Genomic DNA, 25714 nt, shown 5'->3' with positions numbered 1-25714 from the left:
GCCCATGAGGAGGAAGAAAGGCGCAGACCACGCCAGCCTACCACCTCTCGCAGGTACTACATGGTAGGTGTAGAAAACCTTTGGCCAGATGCTGATGAACTACACCTACATCAACGCGGGCCGTTGGCCACGCTTCCCGGGGCTGATGGGAGTTGTAGTTCAACAACATCCGGCTCCCCTCCGCCTACGGTATGCCGAGGCGTCAAATAGCGCCAGCGGCTTCCTTCCCCCATGATTAACCATCCTTTCAACTTGTGGGCGCTTTCCTTGCTGCCTCTTTCCCCCCCCCCCCGCCTTCTTTCCCAGCATCCTCTTCGCTCGCTCTTCGCTCAAGTTCTGGTCTGTTTGTTGGCTTAACCCTTCGCGCGCCGCTGTCCCCCGCCCCCTTTATCGTACTGTGCCGCGAATTCCTTCCTTCCTTCCTTTTCCCAGCAGCCCTTGCGCCATCGCGCTTTCCCGGTTGGCCCCGCCTCCACCCTTTACTGAGGAAGACAAGAGTTGTGGGGCGGTTGGGCCGCCATTTTGTTCCTCGGAACTAGGCAGGAGCGGCACGCAGGGGGCAATTTGGTGGGCTGCCTGGCCGGCCGGCTAGCTTGCTAGGTGTGCGGGGGTTTGGGGAGGGGAAGGAGGAAAGAGGCGTGGGTCAAGTGCACACGTTAAATACCCGAGGCCGCTTCTTCCCACCCCCTTCGGGGGCCTGTTTCAGCCTGCCATGTCTGGAGAAGCTCCCGCCGGCGACCAGGTGAGCGACCAGGGCCCTCCCGAGCTGAGTCAGTCTCACTTGGCGGGGGACTTGTTTCGAGGGCGGGGGGAATAGGGTTGGGCCTGGTAGGATGACCGAAGCCTGGAAGAGGTGAAAATGGCGATTTTCAGGGTGGTGCGGGGTCGGGCCTGTGTAACGTGCGCGCCTTTGTGCTGCGGCCTCTTCTCAGTTTTCAGCCCTGCTCCCCCAGTTCGTAGAGCCTGTTGAGTTTCAGAATTGAATATTTCCCTATCTTCCAACTCGCCCCAGTTATTTCTCCCCATTCAACTCAGTAGCTGGCTGGAACCATGACCGAAAATGCTTGTTTAGAACCCAGCCCTTTCGAGGTCCCTGTGCCCGGTAAGGGTATTTAAGATTGAGATTTATCCTAGTATTAAGGCCTTAATTTAAAGCTGATCCAGTGTGCACTTAGTTGGGAGCAAGCTCCGCTTTGTTCAGCGGCCCTTACGAGAATGTGTATAGCGTTGAGGCCTTAATGTATTTTCCCTCGTGGACTTAATTGCTCGGACGCTGAGGGGGCGTCTTCCCATTCAAATTTCCACGTGTGAGATAATAGGCGAATGCTTACAACTTTATATTACTAGAAGGCAGGAAAGCGTTATTTAACGCACTGCGGTTTCATGAAGATAGGTTTAAAGATTTGTACAGGTTTTGTTTTAGCAAAAAACTGTTGAGTTCTATGTACCCGATTTTGTGTATTCAAAGTAAAGTGGGTGTGGATGTGCTCAAAAGTTGAATGAAACTGCTTTAAAATTTATTTTTAATAAGAGTTTAATATTACAGAAATATTATATTATGGTGTGCTTTGTGAAAGACACTACTTTTGTGTGTGTGTGGGGGGGGGGTACCTTTAAGGTTATAATTGTATCCAAGGTAGACATATACTGAAGGCACTAGCCAGAATCCAAACATCACATGCACTGAAGTTGTGAGGCCAGTTTGTGTTTCATAAAACAGAAGCCGCCTCCCAACTGTGTGGCAAATTACTGTTGAGGTTAGAAACATACAATATAAAACAAATAGAACACAGCTTTTCAAGTGAAGGAGGTTCCACAAGCCCTTTAGCTTATTTTTATTTATTTGGTATTCACATTAAATTTGCAGATCACAAAACAAACATAACTCTGCTTTTTAAAGTTAGGATTGCAGTTAATAATTCCTTCAATGCATTTTAAATAACATATGCCACTGGTTTCTGTGGAACCAAGTGGATGCCAAGGATTGCTTCCTGTTGGATTTATTTCTGGTGATCAGATATAAAAGTTTTGTATGTGCATATGGATAGTCCTTCCTGAATGCTTCCTTTTTTGTCAGCTGGGGAAAAACTAAATCTTTCTCCACCAACTATTCTGCCTGTGAAATTTTGCTTATGTTCCTTCTTGTTAGTAGTGCTCTTTGGTTGGGTTTGGGTACATCAAGGTACCGTAATATTGGACATGGCAGGCTAAATTTCACTAGCCAGTCTAGTCTCCTATAGGAGGAAGTAAATTATTTTGGCAGAGTGCATGAAACCAGGATGGTAGATGGTACTATAGTTTGCTTTGCTTCTGCGAAGGTGACAGAGTTTCTGGAGAGGCATACCTGCTCTTATATAATACAAACATAAGAAGAACCCTCCTTCTGTTACTTGAAAGTCCATTGCATTTCCCACAGAACATACTGCCTCCAAACTGGAAGGATCCCTGGTTTTCACTTACTGTTGCAACAAATAAAAACAAATCCAAGTATCTTTGGATGCAGTAGTCTGGATGAAGGATTGTTAAAGGGGGGAGATTATCTTTTAAGCCATCTGAACCTCATTTTATCCAACCTGCTGCCTCAGTAGTACAAGCTGAGAAGTGAAGCTGGAGACATGGCTTAGACTGCTGCAGCCTGGATAACAGAAGGAGCTATGTTGGGATGTCTTCCTGTTGTGCAGTTATTTATTCCAGCCACAGTTTTTTTTATTTCTTTCACTAGCATGGGAGGGGTAGGCCTCGTGATTAAGCAGGGGCAGGAGTGAAGTTGAGTATAACTTGAACATTCTCAAAACCATTCAAGGAATAAATGTGTGCATACACCAAATATTGGAGCACACTGTTGCTTTTGCTTTAAGAGACAGAAGTTGCCAACCAAAGTGTTGGAAGACAATTTCAAATCTTGTTGAATTTTTTTTCTGTAGAGCAGAGCTTTCCAAACTTTGCACATTGGTGACACACTTTTTAAACATGCATCATTTTGCAACACAGTAATTCAATTTTACTAGCAAACCAGAGGTTAAACTAATCCCTTATAAGAGTGTTCGCATAACACACCTACACACTGCAGCCGACACACATAATTTTTTGTGACAGTTTGGAAAGCTCTGCTGTAAAAATACAGGCAACTGTTTAAAATCCCTGGTCATAGTATCACAGGCTTGGGAAACTGAAGTGAAACGGTAGTTGCTAGCAATACCTTTACATGGAAAAGGATTCCAAATGTCTTGGTTGTATTTCAGTTTAGGAAGAAAAAAGTTAAGAATAATTATATGAAGATGCATGTCCTACTGAGTCCAGTGGAACTTCCTTGCTAATAAATGTGCAAATGATTTTAGTTTCTGCAGAATTTATAATAAAAAGGAGAACTTATCAGGCTATCTGTCTCAGAACTTGCATGAGTGTCTCCATTGTAGGTCTGTCATAAATCATTGCAATAAGGCAAACATGCACTGGTGTTCCAGCATTGGTATTCTTAGCACTATATGTGGTTTCACATATCACTCTGGGTTGAACGGACCATTGAAATGAAAGTTCTCTATCTAGGCTAGAATTTGGACAGGTGTCCTTCCCAACAATCTATGGGCTCACATCAAGGGGCATGGCTCCTGACCTCAGACTCAATTCAGTCAGAGTGGATCACTCATGGGAATGCATGGGAGTTTGGGATGCATTCTAAAGTACAGTTCACGTAAGGCAGTGGCAATAGCCCACAGACCTCAATGTTAATTGAGTTTGCATCTTTGACTATTGTCTGAATCCTCTGCAATGTGCATAGGTTCCTTGACAGACAATAAATAAGGAAAGACTTAGGTGAAGATTGCCACTCTGTAACCGAGTGGTTTTCAAACTTTTTAATATGGTCCCGTAGGCAAGTGGAAGGAGTAATAGTATACATCACACTTTATCAGTGCTCTGCTCTCCTCCTCCCTGCTTATGACCAGTTCAACAGTACAACATCAGAGGAAAGAAGGAAGACTGTAAATGGCTCATTCACTGGTTTTCACTGCCATCAAATAAATGTTGTTAATTGATCTTACAGCAAAGCACAGTCATTTTTTACCTCATTCATTCCCACATAAATTTTAAGAAGGGTGACACTCGACATAATTTTTGTCACCTGGCTGGGTTTAACATTTTGCATTTTCATCAGCTGTAATACATTTATGACTTGTTTAAAACTCAATTCTTGAGCCTGTGTTTGAATACTATCCGTTCTCTCAACCCAGCAGCAACAGTTAACCAGTCAAGGAAGGTTTCATAATGTGCTTAGTTAAGGTAGATTAATGTAAGAACATGCTATGTGTACCATTTCCTTATTGTGTTGTTCCAGACAGCTAGTCCCAGTATGTGCTGCTCCCATTTCTAAGGAAATGGAGAATTGCATAAAATATCTGAAGCTCAGAAATTACACAAGAGGTTTTATGACTGCATCTTTTTGTTAATTGTATAACTGTCCCTTCTCTACTATATCTTGAATCAGTTGGTTCATTGAAGCTTCATATTTCAAACACACCCACTTCTACTTCTCACATATTCCCCAGTTTGGAAAATGTCTGTGCGTGCATCATTGGTTGCTTAACCTTGTTCTATTTTACTACAGTGTTTATTAACTAGGACAGTAGACAGGGAGCTGTCTTTCTTGACTGAGAAGAAAGACCAATAGTGAATGTCCAAGTAGTTTTGCTGTCCTGTAGAATGAATACAAAGGCAGTCCTCTAGCCACACATGTATTGCAATGGGAGGCAGCAATGTGCAGCTGAGATTGAGAACTCGTATCTGTTGATCGCTTTCTTAGGCTTGGAAGGACAGATAGAGATTTGTTCTTTCATAATAAGAAGTATTGAGATTCTTTTGCTTCATGCTATTCACACTTAAATTATCATAGGGTTGATTGATTTAAATTGTAAAAAAAGACCCATTTAAATCATAGATGTAAATTGTTTCTCATTTTTGGTATTCATATATTTCCTGTGCAATCATGCATGTTTACTGGATGCTGAAACCATTAAAATGCATTGATTTGTTCTTAGCTTTCTAGGTGCCAGTTAAAGATGGTAGTTCCTAGGGAAAGGTGATAGAAAGTAAATGTTCATGTTCAATAAAGAATAAATATTCATAACTAAAGAACTGAAAAAAATGCAAACTGAAATAGTGGGAGGCATAATAGAGATACAATAGCATGTAGTGGATGATTAACTCTTGAATTCTAGTACACATAACAACTTGCTATACTGGGTCCATTAGGAAATCCACAGTTATAAATATACAGTACTTTTAATATAATACAACACCAGTGTGGTGTAGTGGTTAAGAGCAGTAGTCTCGTAATCTGGGGAACCGGGTTCGCGTCTCCGCTCCTCCGCATGCAGCTGCTGGGTGACCTTGGGCCAGTCACACTTCTTTGAAGTCTCTCAGCCCCACTCACCTCACAGAGTGTTTGTTGTGGGGGAGGAAGGGAAAGGAGAATGTTAGCCGCTTTGAGACTCCTGAAGGGGAGTGAAAGGCGGGATATCAAATCCAAACTCTCTATTAATCTGTTGTTGTTATTATATTTCTATCCTCAGTGGACCCCTCCCAGTGCTTTATCTTTTATTCATTTTTAAGGACCTTGAATTTTGTTTTTGATAGTTGGTCATGATTCAGTTTTCAGAGTAAGTGTAGACATATGGGTGTTAAATCAAATTTCTTTTTAGGCAGGTTATTATTTTTTTTAAGCCGCATGTTACAAATAACATTTAATTAGAATTATTTTAACCACCCTGCACTGTTCAGCTCCACATATCACATGCCTCTCCCCATGAAGTTTGTCATGCCTGTCATCTTTTTTTCTTTCTTACTACAAATCTGAAAATGAAATGCAGGTTCCCTAGTCAGAGAGTGCTGTAATAAGGATTGCATGTTAGATCATGCATTTTCATTTGTAGTCCGTAGGCATGTGAATATAGGAGAGGCCCTGCTTTTAGTCCCACCCTTGACGTTACTACCACTTTCTGTAACAGCTGTATGGTGTCTGTTTGTAGAGGAATTTCAGTGTGAAAGTACCTGATTTTCTGGCTCTGCACAATTGGGATACCCACACAATTATCAGATTACTGTAACGTACTCTAGGTTGGACTGAAAATGGTTTGAAAGTTGCAACTGGTTCAGACCATTCCTGCCACAGTTTTGACTAGTTCAGCCAAGTAGAACAAAGTAACGCCAGCCTGCACTGGCTGCCTATATGCCACCAAGCCCTATTCAAGGTGGTTGTGTTATTTGTTCTGGATGGCAGCTAGTGTTGTGCCAATAGACCTCTGCTCAGACAACAGGACTTCACTTTCCATTGCTGTTCTGTTCAGCCACAGACAGCATTGGGTAACAAACCTTTCCCTTCAACTTGAAGGTTCCCAAGGCAGCTGCAACATTTCATCCTACCTGGGCTGCAAGATCTACTGGAGATGCCCTTGCTATTCCATGTAGAGTCCTTTGGGAGAGAGCCTTTAGAATGAATGCCCTGCCACAAAATTGCAATTGACACCAACTCTGTTTTGTTTTAGATGCTAATTAATACTTTTTCATCCAGGGCTTTGTTAGTGAAGGTGAGTTTAGTGGTGTATTGTGGCAGGAACAGATAAAGTATTACATGCTGTAAATTAAATTTATTGTTATTTTGTTTAACTTAATGGTTGTCACTGCATGTGTTAGGGATATAATAATAGTTAACAATATAATAAATCTAATTAATAAATGAATACTGTTAGAAATCTTAGCCATAGGACTGTTTGAGCTTATGTGAATGAGTCCATATTGATTTTTTGTAGCTGAGTCTCATCAGCTCAGTACATTGGGATTCTGTTTTATGCCAAAGTTGCATTTACCTTCATTACCTCTGCTGAAGTCAAGTCAGACTGGTTGTTGTAGTAGTTACTATTTTGCAAAGATACCTTTATATAGAATGAGATAAACCATGCAAAATAATAGATACACTGTACATTAACCACTGTACATTAACCACTGTACATTAACCTGGCATGCTCTGGTCCATGGGGTCACGAAGAGTCGGACACGACTAAACGACTAAACAACAACAACATTAACCACTCATGAATTACATGAGTAAACAACGTAGACCCCATATTTTTGCAGAAATCAATAAATTTAATAAACTGATTATTTCAAGTTTAAGGGTGGGGATGTTAATTATTATTATTTTTTTTAGTAAAGTATTAAGTCCCGTTCATGGATTTCTCTACCTGTTCGAATGCTCTACCTATTCGAACATCCTGGTATAATGTTCTGCTGAATAAAAGCTAAAAGCCAGAGGACTAAGTCATGACACAGTCCTGCAAACCAACTATGCTCATACTTACATTATTCTTCTTAGTAGTTTTGCTCATTTGAACCCTTTTGCTTTGAATGGAATGGAATGTGAAAAAGTAGGAGTTGGGAGAAGGCAAGAAGAGCCTGCTAGATTAAGCCAATGGCAGCCCATGATTCTTTTGCTCTCATCTTTTGAGAAAAGGTACTGCCATGTTTTGTAATCCTGGAGACACAGCCTTGTGTTGATTTTATTGCTTTTGAGCAGCTCTTTGTATTTTAGGCAAATAATAATGATGATGGGAAACTGTCAACTACCTCATAGATACTGGCCTGCAAGACTGCAGTCCTCTAATACAGTGTTTCCCAACCTTTTTTGGGCAAAGGCACACTTGTTTCATGAAAAAAATCTCGAGGCACACCACCATTACAGCCCCGTGACGTCAGCGCGCAGCATCACGCCGGGAGGGACATGAATTGCTAGCAAATTACATAATCACCTCCTTGAGGGCTGGCTCATCTTCTCCGAAGGCAGAACCCCATTAATTAACAGCACAGACTCACACCATAGCCAAGACGAGGGGGGAAAACCTCAGTCATGCACAGTCATGCACATGTGGGGGCTAAATGAGGATGAAGGCCGGGCAGAGAGCAGGGTTCAAATCACCCCACCTGGCCAGGACAATCCCTGGGTGCTCCCTTGGGCCACTCGCCTGACCCACCTCGCAGGGCTGTTGTTGCGAGGATAACACGGGGAGAAACACGCGCGCCCCCGGGAGCTCCTTGGAGGAGAAAGCGGGCGATGAATGCAATGCACGAAATATATGAGAGGCGACCAGGTTTTGCAGGTGAGGGGCCCCCGCCAGCCTCCGCTTCCAACACCCGGCGCAACGACGCCGAAGTTTCCCCCCGGGCTCGGCTCGGGGAGCAGCGCTGCTCCCCCCCAGCTCCCCTTCACCCTCCCGGCTCTCTCTGCCGCCCACTGGGGGCCCCCCTCACCTGCCAAGTCCGGAGCGCCGGTGGAAGTTGCATGCATGCATGCAGGGCGCCGCGTTGCCATTGCATTGCACTGCACTCCATGCAACGCCTGCACGCATGCATTGCCTTGCACGCCTGCCAAGGGGTCTCCCCGCGGTCCGATGCGTCCCCTCCGGCGCGGATGCAGCATTGCAAAAATAAACACACACCCCGACGCAGCCCTGCCTGGGGGGCAGCCTCCACCGCTCCGCCTCCGCGGGGATCCCCGGGCTCCATCCTGCCGCCCGATCTCCGCGGGGGCGCAGGCAGGCTGCGCAGGGTCTGCGCGGAAGAGCCCCTGCCCGCCCGGCCGCCGCCGCTGCGCTCATTCCATGGCCGGGAGAAGAGCGCTTCAAACAAAACGCCCGGCCCGCCAGGCCACGCTGGGAAACGTAGTTCGCGCACCCCGCGTGGGCGCGGAGCCCAAGGGCGAGGGGACTATGGATCCCGGCAGCCCCCGCGCCGGGGATGGAGGGGGAGAGGCCGGGTGCAGGGATGGAGGGACGGGTGGGCGAGCGAGTGAGTGAGTGGCAGCCGCCAAGCCTTGGCCGAGAGCCAGGAAGGGCCTCCCCGGAGGAGGAGGAGGGAGGCGCAGAGCGGGAGGGAGGGAACCCCAGGGGTCATCTAGTGACGGCGCCCCAATCGAAAAATTGGCTTAAAAAAAATCTTTCAATTTTTTAAATTTTCCCCGCGGCACACCAGGCAACATCTCGCGGCACACTAGTGTGCCGCGGAACAGTGGTTGGGAAACACTGCTCTAATACACAATGTAAGATAAATAGGCTCAACTAGAATGTTAGTTTTTCCTTCTTGTTGTGTAGCTCAGCCTTAAGGTTATACTGCAACCACAGTTGCTAGCATTCTTGAGTGTTGCCAAATCTTAGTGCTACTTGATGTATCAGTATACTGCACCCTTTCCAAAGTTAGATTCAACTCAGTCTTTAACTGTCACTATTAGTTTTTCAAAATTCCATATATAGCTAGACAACTATAAATATGCAAAGGTTTGGAGTCTTCCCAAATGACTGAGCCTGGCACTTACACACTGTATAACAGCTAGTGTAGACAAACTCTTTTACTTGCTTAATATTTTAGATTATAAAATAAAATACTAATTTCAAAAAATATCTAGGCATACGAAGAAGGAAGCTTTCTCATTGGTTTAATATGGGTTGCTTGTGTGTAGTATCTGAAGTGTTGCATTTTTATTTTTATTTTTTTAGTTACACAATAATGGGCTGCATTCTTTAAAAGAACGGGGAGTTATTACTACAACTAATAAGTCCCGTGTCTTCAAACTTACCTTCTGTCATAGCTTATTCAGAAGATCCTAGATTCATGGGATTGGGAGGAAGTCCAGTCCAGTCACCTTACGCAAGCTCTTTGAAATCAGAATTTATTTATTTATTTGATGATAATTTGTTACTTTATTTATAAGAAGAGCACTCTTAAATCTTTGGAATCCAGTGTCAGGGTGAAAATCTATTGTTATCCTAAATTATTTTGAGGCTATAGAAGGAATTACTGTACCATTAAGAGAGTACTGCCAGGCAGCAAGATGGGCAACAGCTTTATGTTAAGCAGAAAATAATAAAATAGTGTAGAATTGCAGATATTTCATTTAAATTGTACTTTTATTTGTCTTCTTCCTCCTTTCCTCCTCAGTTTGCATTGTAGACCAACAGTTTAAAAAGTTTCTCTCAAAGACTAGAAACTTGTTAAAATAATTTTTAACTAGTGATACTCTGTTTTTGTTGTTGTTTGGGAGAAGGGAAGGAGCTATTCTGTTTTGTATTCCAAGACTGAATCAAACATGCATGTATTATTCTTGGTACTAATGCAGAAGACTGGTGATGCCTATTACAATAACCTTCAATTTAAACCTAACATTTTGAGCCATTTTTTACATTGCAATGGAGAGCTTTTCTGTGGACTTGATGTGTGATTCTTGTGCATACACATCAAAGTACTACTATGGAAAAACTTGTAGGCTGGCATATATTAATCTAATGATTGCTATGGATATGTGAACATTGATGATATAGCTAGCAGATGGCATTGATTTTATTAACATATTTATATACCCTTTTAACCAACTACTTTGTGTTTTCTAGGCTGCTGAATATGTCCCAGAAAAAGTAAAGAAAGCTGAAAAGAAACTAGAAGAGAATCCATATGACCTTGACGCTTGGAGCATTCTCATTCGAGAGGCACAGGTTTAGTGACATAGGATTACATTTCCTTATCAATGGGTCCACTCACAGTGATTGGTTCTGAAGTAAATGTCAATACATTTTTACATTATAAATATTGTAAATATTTATTGGTTTTCAATTTTTAGAATCAACCTATAGACAAAGCACGGAAGACCTATGAACGCCTTGTTGCCCAGTTCCCAAGTTCTGGCAGATTCTGGAAACTGTACATTGAAGCTGAGGTTAATATTTTCATTTTCTTTCTTAAACATATAATAGGAATTTAAGTTGGCACTGAAACATAACTTGTTAGGCACATACACAAACTCGGGTAAAGGAGGGATTGAGCATTTCTTAATTCTGTACAACAGGTGAAAGGGGGTAATTAAAATTATTTCTAAATATTTGGGTCTCTCTATGATCTGATGATTGTTGCATTATGGACTTGCAACAACATTAAAACCGTTTCAATGGTATTGGAGTGCTTTAGCCTTTTATTTACTTGTCGTGTCAATTTATTGCCTCCTGTGTCATTTATTTAGAGCTCCTTTTCCCCCATAAAAATTAACAAATGGCTTTGTGATTTGTTGGGCTCTAACATTTTTATTATTATTCCTAGGCTGTTTCAGTTTTTGAAATGTTTGCTAGAGGGGGGTTGGAAATGCATATTTTTATTTGAAAATCACTGAATGCGGTAAAACATAAATGTGAATTATGCAAGTCACATTTTCAAGTACCTAACAAAATATTTCATAACCAAAATGAATAAGCTTTTTATCCTGCTCTGTTAAAAGTGCAAAGGATGAGCTGAAATTATGGATAGCATGCATTCTCAGAAAAACATCTTCATAATAATACTTTATATAAATATGACTTTCCCTGGCATGTGGAGATGCATGTCATAGGTTTTTAACATTATAATAACTATAGTATTTATGTTAAATTAGAGTAAACTTAACTCTTTATCTAAAATGGTAAGTAAAATAAGTTGTTAGGTGTTGTATGCGGCATATAATATTAGTAAGAGAGTCTCAAGTATATAACTTTTGTAAGACTGCACAGACAATATGCAGTTGAATGTTAAGTGTGTTAAATGTTGAGAGATTAGTCTCAGAACAGACCTTAAGCACCCTCTCTGCTAATGCAGGTTCTCAAATGTAAGGCAGCCTTTTTAGAGATGTATTCTCTACACCCTGTTCTCTACACCTGCCACCAGCATGTGCTGATCCATACCAGAGGATCTTTTTATCTGTGCTGATTTATCCACAGGTAGTATCTGACATGTTTGTTCCACAGATGAAAGGAGCGTTCATGGAAAGATCTGTGCCATGAATGCTACTCTTGTTTATTCTGTTTATTCTGTGCTTGGTCATAGCTTTAGGCTGTGGACTTTCCCAGTTCTTCTACTTGTCTTCAGAAGGCTTGAAGAGCTGTTGGTTTGAGAACCCTTGAACCCTGGATTTAAAACTTCATTATAATAGTACACTTGCCTATGTGCATCCAGTAGGCAATATTGTCCTTTCTTAGTGGCCAGTACTCACACATTGTAAACTGTTAGACATAACCGTGAAGGGCAAAAGTAGATAGGGATCCCATGCATTGTCAAAGTCTTAATCTTCAGTAATACTGTTATAATTTCTTCTGGAATCTTGGAACATTCCTGCCCTCTCATCTCCCTGCACACTCCCTGCTCATTTTGTAAATTTGTTTTGACGTGTTGGTGGACAACCCCTCCCATCCACCCACCCCGGAACATTATTAGGAGTAGGCAAGGAGAGGACAAGGTAGTGAAGTTTTATTGTGCACCTAAAAGTCCTTGCACTGGCAGAACTATTTAGTTGGATACTGCCCAACATTGGCAACCCTAGTTGTAGATAATAGTTTATGGTAGAATAAGCTGGAACATTCACCTTTAGTATTTGGACAATATTCAGGATCCAATGGCCTGATTGAACTACCAGGGCCTATTAGCGGAAATCTGCATAGGGACGTCTGCTAGCAACTCAAGACTTTAACCCTCTCCTTCCCCAACGTGCCACACAACCCCCTTCAAATTGGCTTGGGGGTGTGTGAAAGATGCCCCGCCTCTGAATAGCAGACGGGAGGAGAAAAGAGATTGTTTCCTTGGGGAAGAAAAGTGCTTCTACTGATAGAATGTTTTAAAATGCACAGCATTGAATTCCTCCCAGTGTGCCATCACTGTCTTCATATGCATTTCAGCTCTCTCCTTCCAACCCCCTGTGACCCCCCCCCACATCTCCCTTCAGTTGGCTGAATGCCTTTTAAAAGCAACACCCATGAGCAATGAGATGGGTAATTTGTATCAGAAAATGTTTAGTTTCCCTAGAGAGCATACTTGTTTTACTTGTAAATAAAGCTAAAACCTTTGAAACTCCCATGCTTCCTTAATATTATATTTGTAATTGGTACATTTTTACTAATGAACCCACAAAACAAAAAATTCCGTCCCATATCACTTCCCATGAGACTTGGGAGACTGGCAATGGAAAAGAAGACAGGACATTTTTTCATTCTTGGGCCCCTTTGGATGCTCAACCCATGGATACATGTCAGACCAAAGGTACACCCAATAATAATAAAATGTATATTCTGTCTTTTCTTCAGAGGGGAACTGGCTAGAAAGTACTCACTATGTTTGTACTTGAAAATAGGATTTATAAGCTGTTGGTTTACATAGTGGATTTTGACTTTACAAGTATTTTGTATGTCTCCAGTTTTCTTGAGCCATTAGTGCCGGCCTCCATATGAATTAAGGTTGTGGAAATCTTCTTTTGACTCCCATGCCTATGACTACAGAAGCATTGTCCAAGCCACTAAAGCATTGTCTTGTCCACTCACTCATAAGCATATAATTACAGAGCAAAATGATAGTTAAGTCTGACAAACTTCTTATCCACAAATTTTACCTTGCCCTGGTCCTTTTACTGCCTTAGAATTATAATGGGTTACACGTTAATGAATTAGCATTTTAAAAGAAGTAATGGAATTTGTCAAATTTACAAATTTTCATATACAGATTGTAAATATCTTTAAATTTTAAGACTGTAAGAAATACTGTGTGTCTTATTCTGCTGATTTCGTGCCTCTAACTCCTATACTGTTACTATCTTCCTGTTTATAGTCTTAAACACATTGTGTGACAGTAAGCCTTACTGCTTTTAATGAATCCTTTAAAAATGTCCTTAATCAGTTTTAATTTGAAAAACCCATAGGATATTTTTATTTCAGTACTTTCCAGGCAAAAATCAGCAGATTTCTTAAGATACCTTTTGGCCCAATTACTTCGCTAGTCACATTAAAAATGGTGATACCCAACAGTATGCAATTGACTTAATGCAGTAGGATATATCCTTCCTCTCCTCCACCTCAGGAGTGCTCCCCCACCCCCTTGTTGACCTCCAAATCTACTCCAGAGGGTTAGTATTCCCATTGCATAAGTGGAAGTTGTTTCCACTGGTGAATGGTTCTTGCTGGATGTCACCATGTAAAGGACTGAATTTTGGGCACATTGTTTTCTGCTGCGCCAGTGACACTAGAAGGATTATGTTAAAAATTATGTGATGTGTCAATTCCAAAATGAAAAATACACTCTGGGTTTATTTAGTCCTACCTGTGTCACTCAGTGGTTATAAGTTGTATTAGGATGTAGGTAGGAAACAGGCACTGTCTTCGTCGGCTAAAGCTTTATATTACTACTCGTAGTATCATTTACTGTTGGAAAAATTGCTTTTAATATTCTGATTTTCTAACATTATGAAAAGAAATAAATAATTTCTTGTAAGTCAACTCCAAAACTTTGCACACAAACAAAATTTTTGTTTGTCATTCTGCCTTTGTCTTGTCAGGAAATAGGTACAGTGGTGCCCCGCAAGTCGAATGCCTCGCAAGACGGAAAACCCGCTAGACGAAAGGGTTTTCCGTTTTTGAGCTGCTTCGCAAGACGATTTCCCCTATGGGCTTGCTTTGCAAGACGAAAACGTCTTGCAAGTGTTCCGATTTTTTTTCGCTCCCCCCCTTTTTCTAAGCCGCTAATAGCCTTTTAGCCGCTAATCCGCTAAGCCTTTAATAGACGCTAATAGTGCTAAGCCGCTAATAGGGTTGCTTCGCAAGATGAAAAAACCGCTAGATGAAGAGGCTCATGGAACGGATTAATTTCGTCTTGCGAGGCACCACTGTACATGGCATTCCCTTTTCTGTCACTACTGCTTGATAGAGTTCTTCCTATGTGTATTTAACAGATTTTGCATCTATGAAAAGTTGTGTGTGTGAGTTGAGGAGTGATGATGTATTTGATTGGGAAGGAACATGAATATTGGGCTGTGCCAATCTCCGTCCAATTAAAAATTGGTTGTTTGACACCAAGATAGTTAAAATGTGTTCCTGCATAACCAGGGATAGTTTGGGCCAGCTTGAAGGTAGATAGAGACTATAACTTTCAAGGCTACTGCTATGGGACAAATGAGATGGGAACATCTAGCTCCATCTATGTCTATTGTTGTCCATGAAGCAGCATCGTCTAGGTATAGAGAGAATCCAGGACAGAGCTAGGCCATGGAAGATTCCTCTTCTTCCATCTTATCCCGTTTGCCTGGATTGTGTCCCAGCAATGCTTACCTCGGTGCATTACCTGTTGCCTGGCAATCCTTTGCTTCTAAAATGTAGTAAGGTGTTTGTATTGCTCCTATACTCATTCAAACGTAAGAGTCTTTACTTCCACCTCTTCATCCAGAAAATACCCTTCCTTACAGTCTTTTTGTTGCCATATTTTATTCTCTTGCCACATCATCTTGCACATCATAGTGCAAGGTACAGATGCATTTTTATTGCAGCTTTATTTATCTTCATCCCATGTTTGATCATCCTTCTTTGTGGTTTCTTAACATTCACTCACCTGGATTCTGCATCTCCACAGAGCGAGGCATAATACTGTATTGGTTAGCTGATCAGTGTTCAGGATACTGTGTCAGGGAGTAGATTGGAGGAAATAGAACAGGAGCCCAGATTATTCATCTGGTCTTTCTCAGTAGTGAGCATGTGGATGGTGCTGGGCTAGAAGACAGAATAAGTTTTGAATGCTAGCGAATCTGAAAATTTGAGCATCCGCTCTTATGACAGCGCCATGCATATGGATACAATTATTCAGTAACATGCTTTTATAACGTACAAAGTTGTACAGAGGCTTAGCTATGGAAAAAGTTATGGCACAAGGATGGTGATACAATTTAACTTGAGAATATCTAACATGAACAGCTAAGTGAACATGATAAAAATTAATGATTGCTGCCAAATTCTACAAATAGTACTATGCCACAGCTAAAGAAACACAGAATCTTGGTGAATCCTCATGGCACATACCGATGACTAGATCTGAGCTTTCTCTTCTTACCTCTTCTGATATCCTGGGCCATTTTTGGTAAGTTTAATTCAACAGCTTCCCATCCAATAGCTATACTGTTACCTACCTCACAGGGTTGTTGTGAGGCTTCATTAAATGTTTTAGGTCCAATAATAGTGTGGAAATGTTACAAAGTACTATTCTGGGAATGTACTACACAAGGGACGACAACAACAACAAAATATATCCCTTTGATTTAATTTTCCGGAACGAGCAGTTGAGTGGCAAAGGCTACAATTCTAAACACACCTACTAGATAAATTTGTTTTCTGCTATGTGAATGAACTGTAGTAAGCCTTCTAAAGCCATAAGGAAGAGATTTGCCCTGAAATTGGGCTGCTTAGTTTAAACAAAGGATAGCAACCCTGCGGGCCTACAGATGTTATGCTAAATTGGCATCATCCCGGAAGGTTGGCCATGTTGGCTGTGGCTGTTGACAGTTGGATACTGCAACACCTGGAGGGCCACATATTCCCCACCCCTCGCTTACGCAAACCACATTGTGCTAGATTTTGATCTTGTGGAGAACTGTAGTTAAAAGTGGAAGTTTCAGGTATCCTTGCAGCCATGAAGGAAAGAGAGCAGGGAGTTCCTTGATCTGTTAACATAGTGGGGAACTATGGCTTCTGTTAACTCGGCCTGAGAGACTTCCTTCCAAATAAACAGAATTCAGTCGTGTGTTAAAGTTTAACAATTTTGATACTTAGAACTTCATGTTATCAAACACCATAAATAAAATAATAGAAAATAGGGAATTTACATTTTCATTCTCGAATAATGTCCCACACCACTGCAGTTTGTATTTTTAAAAAATCTAGCTTCATAATAATATGCTTGAGTGTTCCAGTATAGTACAGTTGTAGATAACTAAGAAGGAAGTTTTACTTAGGCATTTTAATCCTATTGCTGTAGCTGTATACAGGACCCAGAATGAGTTACAAACTATCAAATAATAAGCAACTTAGAATAAAAGCAAAAAAAGGAGCTAAGACCAAAACCGTAAACCAATTTTAAAAAATGTCTAAAAACATTCCTCAAGTCAAAACACATAGTTTTTTATGTGTACTACACAACATTCATTAAAAACAACTTTAATACATTATTATACATTCAAAGAAGGGGATGGGGAAGGAAAGTGGAAACATGGGCTGCAACATGACCCACTGGGCTGTGTACTTCATGCAGACAATTCCATATACGAGTCAAAAATTTTGACAGTTGCCTGTTGAAGGTCACTTTTTCACACACTGAAAGAATTGAGAAAACAGACTCTTTATAGTTAAAATTCAATGATCTCTCCACCACTGCCCAGCCCCCCACAACAAAACAAAACCAGCCGGGATAAAGAGGTTTCCACACTTTTCCTTAAAAACATGTCAGGAAAGCTGCTCAGTGTTAAGAAGCAGACTGTAGACTACGAAGGCTTATGAGGGAACAAATTCTCAGGGTCTTGTTTTCACATTGAAGTGGGATCATTGAGCTGCTTTTCATTAAACTAACGCTAAACAAGCATTAAGTAACAATGCAGTGTGTAATCCCCCCTCCAATTTGTCAAAGATTCATAAACAAAGCTCTTCTTAGGCTCCAAAAACTTAATATAAAATTTGATATGAAAATCGGCGCCTTTCTTTTTAAAAACTAGTATTGGAAATTTGAATTTCCATTATATTTGAGAGTGTAACTCTAACTAACGTGTTGGCTTTGTTGCACTTTAGCATAGACTAAGAAGGATTTTTTCAAAAGGTATAGAGGCCACAGAAAATGTAGGATTTCAGGATTATACATCTTTTTCTTATAGGATTTTTAAATCTATTTTGATACAAACATTCTGAGAGACATATTTAGAAATATATGGTTGAAAATATAATTGTTTGAGAATGTGCTTGGAGTTCTTTAATGTGAAATACCTACATATTACTAAAATTTCCTCTGAAATTAATCTGATGCTATTGCTACAGTTATGTAATACCCTACTACGGTAATTTTTTACAAAGTTGCATGTGGTTTTCTGTAAAGCAATTGTTTATACTAGACTTTGAAACACCTCATGAATCTCGTACCTTTTTAAGAAATGTACTTGTATACTGCTCCTTACCTGTTAATAAATATTAATTTCTATATGCTTGTTGTAGCTTTGCATCAGAAATCAGATGCAATTGTGTCTGTGATTTTTGGCCCATCATTTATTGTAGTACAAGTGTAACAGTCAATGGAATTACCAGCAACTTAAACACAGAAGATGTTACTTTCTTGCCTTTGAAACACACTACATAGCTGGGATTTCCCACGTATGTCATGAGTTTATATAATAAGCAATTCCAATAACCTGGTATACAAGGCAAAAAGAAGTTAGGATTTGAAATACGAGCTTTCTAGTATAGTGGCTGTACAGTGGTGCCTCGCAAGACGAAAAGAATCCGTTCTGTGATTCTCTTCGTCTAGCATTTTTTTCTGTCTTGCGAAGCAAGCCCATTGAAGGATTAGCGCTTTTAGCGGCTTATCTGCTGATCGGATCAGCTGATAAGCGGCTTAGAAAAAGGGGGGGGGAAACCAGCAGGAACTCGCAAGACATTGTCGTCTTGCGAAGCAGCCCATAGGAAATTCGTTTTGCGAAGCACCTCCAAAACGGAAAACTCTTTCGTCTAGCGAGTTTTCCGTCTTGCGAGGCATTCGTCTTGCGGGGCACCACTGTACATAGTTTTTAAAAATCATCATTCTTTCTCTTGTGTGTGCTCACATACACTTGTATTTCCCCCCTAAATATTAGATTTTTGTAGGTAATGCAAGAGACTTATTCCTAAAGTCATTCGGGAACATTGGACATAAACAAGGCAAAACAAATATTTTCAATTATTTTTGGAGTACAGAATCATATTGAGTGACATCCAACCCCAGCTTGGGTCAGGAAGGCGCTCTTCATCTCTCCTCCCTGCAGTCCTTAGTGTGCTTCCAAAATCTGCTCTGGAAGTTTGGGAGACCCTCTGGAACAGATGTTTTTGGGAGTAATGGGCAGTTGCAGGAAGGTAGAAAGGGAAGCAAACAGGCTGACACAATAAGATGTCACATATATAATATATAATATATAAGTACAAGAATGGCATGGTTTCCTTTTTGCTTATCATGGCTTATCATTTTGTTTCTTTTGTCAACTGTTGAATAACAAAAAGTTTTCAGATGTCAAAGAAAAAGCAAATTAAAAACTTACGATACAATAAAATAAAATTAGAAGCTTCTCCCCGGCCCCCTTCTCTAGGTATTTAAACTTGGAACAAAAATACTTGCAGAGGGGTCATATGATTTGCTAAAGGAGGCTGCTATTCACTTTCTTCTTCCTGAGCTATTTCAGAAGCCCAAGGCTGTTATTGAAGAACTTAGCTGCTAAATGTAATGTAAAATGTAATGTAAGCATGCTTGTGTGTGTCTCCATACAGTCTGCAAAGCACACTAAGGCTTATTTTCAGAATTTATGGTATTAAGTACACAATCTTAGTTCAGGAGCCTGCATTCTGTGTCATGTGCTAAATAACTAGAAAATATTTGGGAGGGGGTGAAGTTCTTTGGCTGCAGAAATGCAAAAAGTTCTATTTGCTATACGCAGGATTGTGTACTTTATACCCTGCATGTAATAGTCAGATTCTGTCGAGGTAACAAGTTTTACTACATATACAAACTGAAAATACACACATTTACATTTTGCATAATTATTCAAGCTAGTCATGGGGAGGCAAAGGATCTGTGGAGTACAACACATTGTTCACTGGAAATCATACTTTGCCCTGGTCCAGCTTTCTGAGATGTCACTAAGCATGTTCACATATTTTCAATATGCAGGGGTTAGAATCTTTAGAAGTGGTGGTGGTAGGAATGGAGGTATAGAAAAATGGTCAAAATGCTAAATTTGGGACTTGCACACAGCTATGGAATAGACACAGTCCAGAAATACTTTTACTGGGGAGTATAATTGCATTTCATTTTCATGTTCTAAGCTTTGGGTTATGCCTTAAGTTCTCAAGTGCTGTTCATGGGGTTATACCCCTTAAGTAGTGGACTCAATTTAACCGTGCTGCTGCACCCAGTTCTGCTATCTCTGGCCTAGACCATGTTTCTCAGCTTTGCTTGATTGCAGCTTCAACCCTTACATAAACTAGAGGTCTGGCAGTCCTTTTCACGAGCTGCTAACCTCTAAACTTGGTTACTGTAGTGTGGTGTAACTCTTGAAAAGCAGCTTGGAAACTTAGCTGGTTCAGAATATGCTAACTTTGCTTCAGTATGGAACTGCCTATAACCCAGGTACTTCCCTGTCTGAGTTATAGGGTTGCCAGTCTGTTGCTATGATTAGTTCAATGTGCCGGCCCTTAAATAGTCATATGAAGATACTTAGGGGAGTGTCGTCTTCCATTGATTCCATTTGCAGTGAATTTAGAATTAAGATCAAGTGAAAAAGCATGATGGCAAAGCTATCCTCCAAATATTTTCTTTAAAGAGAGAGTTCCATTATAAAAGGAAGACTTAAACAAGCTTAAAAGGGCAACAGAGGAGAGTTAAGATCTGCAAAATAAATGGGTGGACATAGAAAAAATGTTTTCCTAATGCTGTATCATTGACATACGATAGAGATGAGATGAATTCATATGTAACTAGCAGGTTCATGCATATTTAGAGATATGTTCCTTCCAGGTTAAAGGAAAATATACCTTGGAAACAATGAGACCGTTGTTGTGAGCTCCTGTTTGGCCAAAGATGAAGCAAAATGCATAACTAATTAAAACCTTTAAACCCAAGTAATTAACTGCCTTCTCCTGAGATCTTGCAACATGCTCCCTTGCAAGAAAAAATACAATAGGTGCTACTGCAAGTAAGTAGTTGTAATTTTAAAAGATTGCCACGACAGACTGTTAAATTTGAACCCCCAGCTTGAGGGAAATAGTTTACAGTATATGAGATTGGACAATTGTGTTTCGTGCTGTTATTTAACATTCTTGCAAATGGTTATACCCATCATAAAAAATTACCTTTATTAAGGTAATGCATGTTCACTCTGTGCAAATCTTTCAGCTTAGAATATGTGTATGTGATAGTTTTGTAGCAATAAGTCATTTTGCCATAGTGTAGGAGATTCTGGGATGGACTGTTGGCCCATTATTATTGTATCCTCTGTGTTTCCCAGAAACATCTAGCTGGCCAATATTCAAAATTAAATATTTGAGTCCTTGGACTGATCCAGCAAGGTAATTATTGCACAATTCATTTTTGGAAAATAATGGTTATGCTATGAGGCAATTGGTAATGTGTTCTAATATTGGGCAACCAAATGTTACAGCCAGCCAGCCCTTTTATCCTTCCCCTTTCCAGGGTGTTCTAACATTATAATATTTCCTAGCCTTCTCTAGGATTTCCTAAAAGTATTGGAAAATGTATGGATCTGGGCAACTGGGTTGAATCCCAGCATTGCATGAGCCAAGTTCTGCTTGTGCAAGTCCACTTCCTTTCCTCCCCACCCTCAAATCTGCTCTGGAGGCTCACAACCTTCCAGAGCACATATTGGAGGTATACATGGGCAAGGAATGGAAGTTCTAAAGTACCTTTTAATGATAAACCTTTGAAATACTTAATGTTTGTTTGTTTGTTTGTTTTACTGTTCCAGTGCCCTTTTACATTCACAAAATGCATGTCTTGTCATGAAATACCAGTTAGAGCATAATTAAATTTCTTCCTTTCCTCCATATGTATATTTGATTTTGTATGCCTTATTTAGCTGTACAAAGTATACTTAATGTTGTGAATACGACTGAACTCTCCTTTCACAAAAATACAGAATAAAGCGGCATTTTTAAAAGAACAATTATTATTTTCTGTATCCACTCTTTTCACAGTAGTTCTTCATTGGCTTGAAATGAATCTGTCTTCCAATCAAAACCCTCCCCTAATCCAAAAAGCTATTCTATAGACCCACATAATTCACTTTGTATGTGACAAGTGGAAATAGTCCACAACACAAAAGGGATGCTGTTAGCTCAAACAATGAACCAAGCCATAGAAAACAACCACACGTGTCTGTAATTACTCCCTTAGGGAAATTTATGTGAGAAGATGACCCCCCTCAACCCAATATTTCTGAAAACAAATACCCTGTCATTGGACTGCAATATAATATGTCTTTGCAATAAACTTTGCCACTAAAGGTAGAGAGCTAAAAGCTAATAGCTAATAATATTCAGTATTGGAGACCAACTCTTCTGAGCTAAGCATATCTGGCATAATACCTAGTTAAAGGATGGGGCTGAAATTATAACTCATTTTTAATTTCACCTTTTGCACTGCTACTTCTTACATGTATGATACCTAAACACATAAATGAGAAGTGGCCTATTGGCTTTTCATTTAAACTTGCAGAGCTTTAAAAGCAATGTGAAAAATGAAAATTGAAAAGCTCTTCAGTTGTACATGGGGAAGGGAAACTAAACTTTCTTTTTCGTACACTTTGTTCTTAAGTGGCCTTTTATTTGGGCTCCAGCTTGCTTCATTTTATCCAGTGCCTTCAGATTGTCTGTGTCCCTTGAACACTCCTTACCAAAATAGTAGAATTGTTCTGAGTCCAAAGCGCGCCCCCCCCCCATTTTTTGGTCTTTATCCTGTTTTCAGCTGCTGGTCATGTGATTCTATCCAGAGAGGAGCAAATGAAATTTCTCATCTTCCCATGCCACACAATTCATTTAGGGGCTTATAGCTGCACTGCTCCCTATGAGTTGCTTGTTATGGTGCAGAGTAGAAGTCTCCAGAAATAGTTAGGATATTGTTATTTTTTCTAAGTACAGATACAGTCATACCTCGGGTTACGAGCGCTGCGGATTGCGCATTTCCGGGTTGTGGACCTCGCCGAACCCTGGAAGTACCAGAACAGGTTACTTCTGGGTTTCGGCACAGGCGCAGACGTGCCGAATTGCATCGCGCGTGCGCAGACGCAGCGCTTCAGGCTGCGAACGCTGTGGGTTGCGAACGTGCCTCCAGAACGGATCAAATTTGCAACGAGGTATGACTGTAGTGGCTTGTGAGTTTTGTTTACATAAACTATTTGTAAATAATTTGTCATTCGTAATTTTTTCTCTCCTGCCTCATCAGCTTAGACTTCTTTGTTCCAAGAACTTTGCCTTGGGCTGCTAGACCTGAACCTTAACACTTGATGGCTACATAAGCAAGGAGGGTTTTTTTCTGGGGGGAAAGGAGTTCTAGAGAGAAGAAATGGGAAAAGGTGTCATTTTTTTCCTATTCTTCTTTTAATTTCATAGCATATATTCCATCCTCCTCTTCTTCTAGGATACTCAATATTAGCTGAATGCGTTCAAGGAGATCCATTTCTTCCTCCCTCCAATTTCCTTTCCTACCCCCCCCCCCTCAGTTGATGACTAAACCATATACTGGCTCCATTACATCATTTTGTTTTTATTTGTAGGCTTGGCTGCTATCAACATCTATCATAGAACCTCAGAGGTGCTAGTCAGACCTTTGTGTGTGTGTGTGTGTGTGTGTGTGTGCGCATACTTCTCTCTCTCTCTCTCTCTCTCTGTGTGTGTGTGTGTGTGTGTGTTCACATGTAGAAAGTCCATGTAGCACCTTGTCCAGAGTATTTTCAAAATCTGAAAATAGGCTCCAAATAAATTACTTCAGATAAAGGTTGATGAGAGTGTGTGTGGATATATTTTCAGAAAAAGCTCTTGTCAGAAATGACTTTAATACCAAAGTAGTTTTTTGTTCAAATCCTTATTTTTTCTTTGTCAACCACCATTGCAATTATTAGTGTTCTAAACTTAATATTATATGTAATCAAAATAATTGAATCCTTTTAACCACTTTCTAAAACAAGTTCCTTGTGTGGCATGGCTGGAAAGAGACTTCAAATATATTCATTTTTACATAAAATACAATAAAAAATAAACTTAATTACCGTATTTTTCGCGCCATAGGACAATAGGACGCACCTTGTTTTAGAGGGGGGAGAACAAGGGAAAAAAATTCCCTCTGCCCAGCGCCTCTAAAGCAAGGTGCCGTTCAGATGCCTTCAGGCGGTTACCTTGGAAGCTTGGAGAGTGTGCACCGACCCCTATCACTCTCCAGGCTTCAGGTTCCTTTCGACCTGCTCTTTGGGGCTGGTGGGGGGAAGCCCACCACGACGCAGCAGCAGCAAGAGGCCCCATTAGTGAAAGAATGCCTCTAGTTACGAACAGTTTCAGGTTAAGAACGGACCTCCGGAATGAATTAAGTTCGTAACTAGAGGTACCATGGTATAAGAGAGTAGGACTAACATATCTCACACCGAAAAGGCCACATATAATCAAAACCAAAGGCCTGACAAGAAATAATCCCCTCCTCCGGCACCTAAAGATACATAATGATGGCACCAGGCATAGCTCCTTGGGGAAAGCAGCCCACAAGTGGAGAACCATCACTGGAAAGGCCTGCTCTTGTTTTTACACCTCCTGCACCTTCCTTGGAGTGGGTATATGAAGAAGGACCAAGGGTATGGGTTGGTTTATGTTGCAAAGAGTCAGTCCTTGGAGTATTGGGATCCTGAGACACAAAAGGTCTTTATAGGTCAAAGCCAGCACCTTGAATTTTAGCCTGGAAATTAATTGGAAGTCAGTGTAGTTTGCCAGAATTGGAGCTGAAAGAGAAATGGGAGAGAAAGTAACCCTTCTAATGTCTTTTCAGTCTGTTTCTAATCAATTCCTTGGTTTCTCTCCCTGCTTCCTCAATATTACATTAAGAACTATTGTGTCCATAGAGTATTCTGTTTTTACTCTTTGCTACAAAAATTCTCCCTGTATACTTTTCTGCATTCCACATGAGCATAATCTTGGTTTTGGCCACATCTTCTCCCAACACAAACATTTGCATTTCATATAAATACATATACATTTTCTAAATTGTTTATCGCTTGTCTCACTTCTTGTAGAAAAAAGTGGCTGCTAAATTTTTCTCCTGATTGCCTTTGGAATTTCAACTCTTCCGGTTTTTAAAACTCTGAGCCAGTCAGGTTTCTTTCTTTTTCTAGTCTCCTTCCTATCAATTTCTGCTTGTATATTTGAATTTACAACATTTTCTCTAACATGAAAAAACTATCTTTTGGGTATCATGTCAGTTGTCTTTATGTTTATCAATCTCCCCATCCATTCAATGATAATATAAAAAAAAATCCCTGAGGAAGGTTTGTGTGTTGCCTTTAAAATCTCTGGTCAATCTGCAGTAAATCTATCAAATATTAAAACCATCTGGGATTCTTGACTCCACGTTGTCCACAGACTTTTTGAAGAGCATTCAAGGGTGGACCAAGATTGGCCCATGAGCTTGGAGGTTTCCCCCACCCCTGTTCTGTACATTTGGTCATTTTAATGCTTTCCATCAGTTTGCCCCAGAGTGACCAACATTAAGCTAAGTGGCCTAAAATTCTTCCTTGTCCCCGCTTTTCTTTTTCTTTTTTAAAAAAAGATGTTTATTGTTAGTATTGCTAATAATTGGTCTCCGTATTTGAGGACTAGAAACTGCTCAATCTTGGCAGCAATTTATTTTGGTTAGATGATCAGCAATTCCACATTTGGATTCTTTTAAGAATTCTTGGCGTAGAACTTCATTTCTTGCCATCACGTTCCTCAGTTCTTTAGACAAACAGCTATCTGCCCAACATGTTCTGTAGCGAAAGTAGATGCAAATAACTCATTCAATTTCTCTGCAGTCGTCTTTTCCTCCTTTTAGTACATGCTCGGCCCACATTTCTTCAGCCCTATTATCGCAG

General features: G+C 40.5%; 1 protein-coding gene across 1 annotated transcript in view; it reads left to right on the top strand.

Annotated features, from left to right (window-relative positions):
• Positions 1 to 420: 420 nt before the first annotated feature.
• Positions 421 to 25714, top strand: part of CSTF3 (cleavage stimulation factor subunit 3) — a 57732-nt gene continuing 32438 nt past the window's right edge. The window contains exons 1-3 of the mRNA XM_082231591.1: positions 421 to 742; positions 10431 to 10532; positions 10658 to 10753. Coding sequence (XP_082087717.1) covers positions 713 to 742; positions 10431 to 10532; positions 10658 to 10753 — 228 coding nt within the window. The 5' untranslated portion in view covers positions 421 to 712. The remainder of the gene's footprint in view (positions 743 to 10430; positions 10533 to 10657; positions 10754 to 25714) is intronic.

The sequence above is a fragment of the Podarcis vaucheri genome (genome assembly GCF_965113315.1).
Source record: "Podarcis vaucheri genome assembly, chromosome: 1".
Lineage (NCBI taxonomy): Eukaryota > Metazoa > Chordata > Lepidosauria > Squamata > Lacertidae > Podarcis > Podarcis vaucheri.
The sequence above is the reverse complement of the archived record's forward strand: the minus strand, read 5'-3'. Positions and strand labels throughout refer to the sequence as shown.